This window comes from Morone saxatilis, unplaced genomic scaffold (assembly GCF_004916995.1).
Source record: "Morone saxatilis isolate NCDOM2014 unplaced genomic scaffold, NCSU_SB_2.0 Contig2, whole genome shotgun sequence".
In the NCBI taxonomy this organism is placed as follows: domain Eukaryota; kingdom Metazoa; phylum Chordata; class Actinopteri; family Moronidae; genus Morone; species Morone saxatilis.
This window is the reverse complement of record NW_023339762.1, coordinates 2,472,172-2,481,266: the sequence shown is the minus strand read 5'-3', so window position 1 is coordinate 2,481,266 and position 9,095 is coordinate 2,472,172. Positions and strand designations below refer to the sequence as shown.

General features: G+C 39.9%; 1 protein-coding gene across 4 annotated transcripts in view; it reads right to left on the bottom strand.

Annotated features, from left to right (window-relative positions):
• cbfb (core-binding factor subunit beta) overlaps positions 1 to 9,089 on the bottom strand; it is a 26,717-nt gene extending 17,628 nt beyond the window's left edge. For all 4 annotated transcript variants that reach the window (XM_035665076.1, XM_035665077.1, XM_035665074.1 and 1 more), the window contains exons 1-3: positions 8,956 to 9,089; positions 8,264 to 8,350; positions 3,029 to 3,145 (exon numbers count right to left, since the gene is read on the bottom strand). In XM_035665076.1, coding sequence (XP_035520969.1) covers positions 3,029 to 3,145; positions 8,264 to 8,350; positions 8,956 to 9,033 — 282 coding nt within the window. In that variant the 5' untranslated portion in view covers positions 9,034 to 9,089. The remainder of the gene's footprint in view (positions 1 to 3,028; positions 3,146 to 8,263; positions 8,351 to 8,955) is intronic.
• Between the last annotated feature and the right edge of the window lie 6 nt (positions 9,090 to 9,095).

Sequence of the window (9,095 nt, the reverse complement as noted above, 5' to 3'; positions counted from 1 at the left end):
AGAAAAGGCACACGCACACGCGCACACACACACACACACACACACACACACACACACACATCGTGTTCAATCGCCAAGTTTAACCTGGCTGTGCTACCCTTTTGGTTTGGCATCGTCTGTGTTTGGAAATGAAGGCGGGAGAGAGGGAGGAATGGAGGGGGAGAGCGGATGGAGGGACGACAGGGCGAGTGAAGGAGGGGAGGTTAAAAGGGGGGACTAGGGTACCTACGGTGGGAACAAGGACGTATGCAAGAAACAGAAGGAGCGGGAAGAAGGGAGGGATGGAGGAGTAGTGTGGATGTTCATGTAAAATCCCACAAGAATAACAAACACAGGAAAAAGATGGGAAGCAGAAAGAAAAAGAATATGTCGGGAAAAGTAATAAAAATAAAGAAAGTGGGGGTGAAAAAAGTAACCTGGTACCTCAGTCTGAATCAGAGTTCATGAGCTACTGTCCCTGAAGTAGAGTTGTTCTGATACCGGTATTGTGTATCGGTGAGTATGTTATCTGTGCACCGATCCAATACCCCGTAATTTATCACCCCCGAAACGGGACACTGCTCCTCCCCAGCAGTTACTGTCATGACCCACCCTACTCTGACTCTGACAGAGCGTTTAACCTGAGCCAGGCCTTACAACAGAAATCATACATGATGAGTAGTATACACTTAAAAAAGAATAATATCAGATGTATTTATTTTTAAACGCATATGAATCAGATTGGCATACTCGGTATCGGACGATATGCAAAGTTCAGGCATCAGAAGCGGCATCGGGAAGGAAAAAATGGTATTGGAACATCTCTACTCTGATGGCAGTGAACGTCATTATTATTTTTGCCCTGTTATTCACACTGACGTTCAGTGATACTCAGTCCGGCAATTGGCTATCAATGTCTTTTATTAAAAAATAAATCTGGAATATCATTTTTTTTCTCAACCACTTTAGGTTCAACAAAACAATTTGGAAGCAATAAAAATATTACATTATAGTATTGCAGGACCATCACCAAGCATCAACTGTGTGTGTGTGTGTTATGTGTGTGTGTGTGTGTGTGTTTGTGTAGTTCAGCTGTGACAGTAATTAAGAGGAGAAGTTGCAACGTACACAACATCTCTGCCTTGGCCTGACAGTTGTATTCTACAGGGAGGTCCGGCAGGATCTGAGGGCGGGGTGTGTGTTTCTTTGTGTTTGTGTGTGTTTGTGTGTGTATGAAATGAAAGCCGGTATCGTGGTAGAGCAAAACACCAGAAAACTTACACTCAGTACACAATTAAAGGCTCTGCACTGGAACAACTGAGTGAAGTTGTCCACTTTCTTTTAAACAGTATTTCTTTTTAGTGTACATTGCACTCAGGAAACCACATTCTGCACTCGCAGGTCCTTTTTTATACAACTGGAATATGAAAGAATATTTAAAAGACTGAAACTTTAAACTGTCTTTGCTGCATAAAAAGAGATTCTGGAGTGACTTATTGTGAGTCGCCATGTTATATCATGACTTATGTATCTCAGTTTAAAAGATAAATATGGATGAAAAGAGCAGACTGTCAGCAGGTTTATCCGGATCCTCAGATGCCTCTGTGTGTGTGTGTGTGCGTGTAGGTGTGTGTGTGTGTGTGTGTATGTGTGCGTGAGTGCTTGGCTTCAGTTGTACAGAACCACTGTGGAACTGCTTTACATTGACGACTCCTAGCCTCATTAAAACTTCATAGATCTGTGAGCACCGTTGAGGAGACAAAGGAGAAGGTATCGTCTTACACACACACACACACACACACACGCACGCACACACAACCACAAACTCTCTGTCGCTGCCATACACATACATACCATTTCTTTTTTCTCTTTTGTATGACCACACACCAGCATTCAGAAACTCTCCCTTCCTGCAAATGCCTGACACACACACACACATACATAACCATTTCTTTTTCTCTTTGTATGACACACAACCACATCAGAAACTCTCCTTCTCGCAAATGCCTACACACACACACACACACAACAGCACACATTTCCCAACTATCGGGGCACTTGTGTTAAATAATTAACAGTGTGAGATTAGTCCGTCAGCCTTGGGGCATGGAGGTCCATCGATTCCCCAGAATGCATTTTTAATGAGCCGCCAGCCGGCATTCATTTCAGCTAGCCAGTGTCCGTGGAGGGCCTTCTGACACACACACAAAGTCCAGGCTTAGCGCCAGGGGAGACAATTAACATACACATAAACACAACAGCAGCAGCACCACTGCACTGCACAGTGAACATCACCTTGACGACAGCAGCAAACCAACATCTTCTGAGCTCTTAAAGTTGTTTCACTTTGATCGAGCATGAGCACTGCTGAGCAAATACTGTGTTTTCTCAACTCACCGCTGTGTGACAAGAAGCTCGGCAGTGATTGTCACCTCTGTGCCCAGGATCGCCACGTTTTAGAGCATGTTTGGTGGATGGCATCGTTTGAAAAGCACCGCAGAGCCTTAAATACCCAGCACACACTAGTTTAAAGACTTTGCACATCAGGGAGCTGATAACACACTGATTCCTTTAATTGAACTGGTGTGCAACCTCAATATACACAACCTAAATATCTCGACACACACATGTTCAGAACAATGAAACTGTGTTTTTTATCTTTGTGTGGTTGTCTGGACCGTCATTTTCATTTCATAAAATAAAAGAGGAACTGAAAGCAAAAGAGCAGAAAGAGATGTATGTGTTTCTCCAAAAGCTGTTTTTTTTCACATCGTCATATGTGAAGGATGAATCATGAGACATAACACAAAGTGTAAGAGGAATGGCCAACACGTTCAGATCCAACTGATGTTGAAATTTTGTCAGCTGTTGTTTTGGTGGGTTTAAGACACATTTAATCAGAAAACAGAAAATCTCTTTTCACTGTTGTTAGCCTCTATGCTAAAGCTCTGACCATGTGACCTTTGCAACACACTGTAGAGCAAAAGAGGGACGTGTGTGTGTTTGCATGTGTTTGAGGGAGTGGACGGACATCTCGAACTTGTCCTACCTTTCCTGTCTCTCTCTCAAAGTCGACATACTCCCTTGTAGGAACCTGCCTCTGTTCTCCGTGCAGGTTGGCTGGAAAGAACTGGAGAGAGAGGTTGGTACCTGTAGCTACAAAGGCCTGTTGAGAGAGAGAGACACAGAAAGAGAGAGAGAGAGAGAGAGAGAGAGAGAGAGTTGAGTTTTTGAACAATTATTTATTCAGATAAAAATATATCTACATTTACAATAATTTGCAACAAAGGTAATCACAGACTAAGATGCAAAAATAATAAATTAAATTAAAGCAACACATCAGTTCCAAATCCTTTAGGGTAAAAAGTACGTCTTGATAATCGCACACATTCTAAATTTTAACATATTTATATTATAACAATTTATATTATTTCATTATATCATATTCCATTTCTGCTAAAAGATCCTCCTAAATGTTACACACTGGAATTTAAGTGATTTTTGGCTGCGAGATTTCAAAATAAATACAGAACACAGAATACAGAAGTCCAAAATTCACTAGAATTTTACTTCTGCTTTGGTCTCCACCAACTGCTGAAAAACCTCTGAAAAGGTCCCTTAAGCTGCTTCACCTATCAGCTGTTTATTTCGGCTCTGGCTGTTTCAGTGCACAGCTGCTTGCTTGAGCTTTCAGCTCTTATTTAGGCTTCGGCCAAGGGAGCACACATTTAAAAGAAAGTAGAGACGCACAATAGACAAACTCCTGCTTCTCATGGGACCGATACCGTTTAAGTTTAAAAAAAAGTTTATAAACCTGGCAGTTTTTACCATTGAGGTAAGAAGGCACTAAGATATAGTGAGCAAAGATGGATTGTTTAATATTCCGTAGCTCTGATCTAACCAAATCTTAATGACATCACTGTTGTTAACAACAACAACAAGCAACAACAGGTCTGATTCTTCAAATGTTAATTTAGTTTTTTTTGGTTCATCACAAAACTTGGCTTTCATAGAACATAAAGGCTGTCAATCATTTTGCATAAGAATTCAAAATAAATTATTATTATTATGGACCGATAATTCATCATCTGTAATTTAATTATCCAGATAATTCAGAATAATTTAATTTACCCATTATCGGCTGAGGTTTCATAGAAATGTTTCTAAAGGGTTTATCTCTCTGTTTCTTCAGAGTCTAAAAGCTCTCCTCTGAGAACGAAAGCACAGAGTGAACCACTGCTCTCCTCACACACACAAAATCACACCATACTGTAGCTTTCCTCATTTTTTGATTTTTGTAAAATGGCTTCTTGCTCTAATGGGAGCATTCTTATCACGATAAGCACACACACACACACACACATATAAGATGAAAATCAATAGAATGCATTTCTCTGTTGCAGTCAGAAAGCAATGAATTAGAGAGAGGCAGAAAATCAAGTTAGAAAATGTCTGATTTTTATGCGTATCTGTGTGTGTGTGTCTATTGTCTTTGCGTGTGTGTGTGCATGGCGTGTTGTGTTTGCTGAGACAGATCAATACTAAGGGCATTAGGGCTGCGACTGAGCTGGAAGCATATGAATTATGCACCCTGTCAAGTCTGTCCCTCATCAGAGAGTGAGAGGCCAAAGGAGAGGAGGGAGGGAACAACAGTGAGTGGATGAGAGTGAAATAAAGAGAGGAGAAAGCTGAAAATGACTAAGTGTGTGCATGGACACACAAAGAGGAAAACCTTCTTTCACACACACACACACACACGTATAAACACACACACACTCGCAGAAACGAGAGCTCAAAGAACACCCGAGTCATCATTTCTGCTGTATTTGAAGTATTGGATTACAACCATCTGATACTCATTTGCTGCCTACTACTGCGGGAGAAAAAAAAGAGGAGGGAAGGAGAGGCAGAGAGTGGGGAGAGATGGAGGGAAACTGAAAGACAAAGGGGGGAAGAAAAAGAGAAGGAGGCACAGAGAAATGGAGGAAATGAGAAGGAGGAAGAGAAATGAAGGGAATGGTAGTAAAGACAGCGTGATAAATGTGAAGAAAGTCAGACAAATAGAGAGAGAATGAGAGTGAGAGAGAAAAGGAATGGAAGTGAGATGAAGAGAAAAAGACTAAAGACAAAGACTGACAGAGCAAAGGAAATGAAATAAAGTGGAAAGACAGAGAGAAAGAGAGGGACAGAAAGATGGGAGAAGAGTGGGAAGTGAGACGAGTGCAGCATGAAAATCAATAGCAGTTTAGAAAGCGACTCATCTCTAATGAGCTACGCTGAAGATAATTTACTTTGAATTATTGTCCCATTTATCAGATCAATCCTGAACATTTCAGAGTCGCACAGCTATTTGTGTGTGTGTGTGTGTGTGCGCATGTGATGTTTTGGAATTCCTAGAAATACACAGCTGCCTAATTGTATTTTTATATGACATTTATATTGCAAAAATAAAAATAACTTAAAAATGTTTAATACAATCCTCATGCACCGCTTTTTGTGTTATGTTGTTTATTCTTACTGTTTGAATATTGGACATTGTGCCATTATCTGTTATATCGTCCAGAATATATAGAGCATATGCATTCATTTTATTATTTTTACCCTTAAACAAAATAAAACCATGAAAAGAATAGTATTTAGACAGTATCTTTGCTGTAGCTCGCATTTGGAAAACATTAACATAATACTGTATGTATAGAATAAAGTGTGTCTTTTATTTTCTGCCCTCTTTAACAGGCCTGTTATTTATTTACTTAACCCACTTCTTGTGTAAATAACAATTTGTTCTAAACTAACATGTCTGGTAAAATGAATATTGAAGAAATTACTGGTTATGGAAATTAAATATGTTTGATGTGGAAGTTATATTTTTATTTTATTTTATTGATCAGTCAGTCGGGAATTAGCGCCGATTTGACAAGAGATGTTTAAAGGGATTAAGATTTTTAAAGATCCCTTCCAAATATTGCCATACATATAAAAAATACTCTAAAATACTGCTTGGAAAGATAATTTGAGTCTGATGTGTTTTTTTCAACAAAAAGGTTTTATCACTCTTGTGTCACATATTGGACGACAACTGGTTGTGATGTCACAATGTACACGTCTTAAACTTTCCCCCCTTCAGCAGATGAACGTGAAAACAACTGTCTACTGTCAAACTCTGCATCAAGCTCAAATCAGCGGAGCTTCTGTTCAGCCGTCTCGTCTATAAAAAGTGGTCCTTGACAGCACGTTTGAGTCTCATTGTGTCGGTTAGTCGTTCACACTGACCATGAAAATAGCAGGAGGTCTTTAGCGGCGTCTGGCCGATAGATAAATCAGCGGCATGATGTCACACCTGCCATCAAACCATTAAAACCGTGGCCATCAATTCTCACAGCAGAAGAGGCTTATAAATACAGTGAGGACAGACAGACGGACACATCATGTCCCACTAAAAGATGGTAAAACTAGATGTACCTCCCCCTCCCTCCCCCTCCGTCCCTCTCCCTCTCTGCCTCTCTCCCTCTCCTGCCATGATGACAGCATGTTTGTGAAAAATACCTCGAGGATGACTAAGACGGCAGAAGTTGCCCTGTGTTTGTGTGTGTTTGTGCCAGCAGCCTAAAGGCTTCGCCCGACTTCACCTTTTGTCGAGGACATAATTTAATAGTAGTTTTTTCAGACTTCACTCTCTAAGAGTGCAGTAATGAGAATATGAACGTGTGCACACTTGCTTTAAAGTTAGAAACCCGCTCGTCACAAACGCTACACCTCCTATTTTTGAACGAAAACAAAAAAGGTCACTCAGGATCATTTGCACTTAGTGCACCTCTGCGAGGAGTGAAGGCAGTTGATAAGTTAATAATGATCAAATTTATCTTACTTACAAGTTACCTTAAAGATTAAGCTTTTAAATACCTGAGCATATAAAACAGATGCAGTGTTATACAGTAAATGAAGTATGTACATTTTCTGCTACCTATACAACATTAAAGTTATATTAATAATCCAGTAGTATAAAATATAATACCATAGTTCTGTCAGAGACTGGGTACTTTTACTTTTATACTTTACTTTATACATTTGAATGCGGCACTAATATTTGTAATTGGCCATATGTTACCCTACAGTGTTTTGACACAGGGGTCTTTTAATTAGATAAAAGAGTTCAGTAAGAGTTCACATCAGCCCATTTGCTTCTGAGAGGTACCCATCTGAAAACTCTGCATCAGATGCATTCGAAGAGAGAAGTGTGGTTTGGAAATGGAGTCAGACAGATTCAGCACACCGACACTGTGACACCGTTGCCACAAACTCCCCCCTACTGCAGCTACTACCCGCTGGCTGCTCCGCCATGAAAACACAGACCTAAAATCAACACAAAACAAACTAAAGGACAAACATAAACAGGGCTATGACTAAGGATTATTTTCAGATTATTTTCTCAATTCTTTGCTTGGCCTGTCACAGTAACCCTGAAACCTGATGTGACATCCTCGTGGTGCTTGTTTTGTCAGAGCAACAGTCCAAAAGCCTAAAAATATTCAATTTGCTCTCACATTAGACTGAGGAAAGCTTTGGGAATTTTGCCATAAAAAATGATATTAGTGATTAATCAAAGATGAAAATATTGCTGATTTATTTTCTGTTGATTGATTACTTGCTTCAGCTCTGAACAAAAACAAAACCTTTTGAGTAATATTCACAGCAGGGCTGTATTGCATTATTACACAGGTGTTTTTCTGTTCACTCACTGTACGTCTACTCTATTTGCTACATGTTTACTGTATGTACCAAAATTAGACGTGACAGGTGATACTTACTTTAGGTGACCAATTTTAGGCCCCAAATAACAGCCCTAACAGTGTTTGTTGTAACCCGAACGTGCCTGTGTGATAACACGCGTTAATGAGTGCTTCTGCAGAATACACAGGGAAGAAGTCGTATGCCCGTGAGTGAAGTTAAGCCTGGTGGGTCTGCATGTCTGATAACACGTCTACTTCCTTGTGCAGGGACACATCAAAACATCAGCACGCACACACACACACGGTGCACAAAAGTGTAACTACACTGTACCACTGCACATAGTGAACTGAGCTCAGTGTTCTCACAATAAGAGTTCACTTGAGATTAATGCTCGGCTACTGCTGATGGTTGTGTTTCCCTCAAGAGCCAGAATTTAGAGTTTACAGGCCAGTGTGTTGATTCATTTAACAAAATATATATTTCACACAAACACACATGAGTACTGTTTAGACACACATACATAAAAAAAATATATATTTAGTTTTACACTCACTACTTCTGACCGTCCGTCCCTGCAGGCGTTCTGGAAGCGAGCTTGTCTCTCTTCATGGGGCCGGTCTCTGAACCCAGTGTATTTAATCTAGAATGAAAAGAAAAGCTTAAACAATATATATACACTCACATGTATAGTAATATACTCTGAGGACACTGCATGTGTTTGATTTGGGAAACAGTCCATATGGGGCTGTTTGACAGTGAATAATGATGCCTGTTGCCAGCAGTAGGCTGTAATTTGAAGATAAGCCACAGGAATTTTGATTGATCCAAAGGCTTCATTCTTTGTCTCTGCTTTTCATCAGAATTATAAAAAAATCTATAAAATAAACTAAGAAGTAAGAATTATTTTTTTTAGATTGATTTGAGCACAAAACGAGCAAGCAAAAAATAAAAGAGCAAATTATATAAGAATAAGAGTAAAAAGACCAAAGAAAATCAATTCCTCTCTATTTCATAAAGCCAGAGTGAAACAACTTATTGCAATGCACTTTAATACACTTTCATTCTTCTGCTTTTTTGGGGGCGATTTAAACCAATTGTAGAAGTTCTCGGTCTGAAGTTACTGAATTAAATGCAGTAACCTGTAAGCTGAAAGCAACCGGAGCCGCCAGCAGCATGCTTTCCTCCGCTAACGAGCCCTGTTCTCTCTCTCTATTTCCGCCGTCTACAGAAAGGATCCAGACTCACCTCACACTCCCTGCTCAACTTGCGGAAAAACTCCTCATTCTCAAACTTGCTCCTCTGGTCCGGGACTACCCGCGGCATCTTCACCAACACTTTCCGGACTCTTGACTCTCACTTTTTTAGTCCTTTTTTTTTTTTTTTTT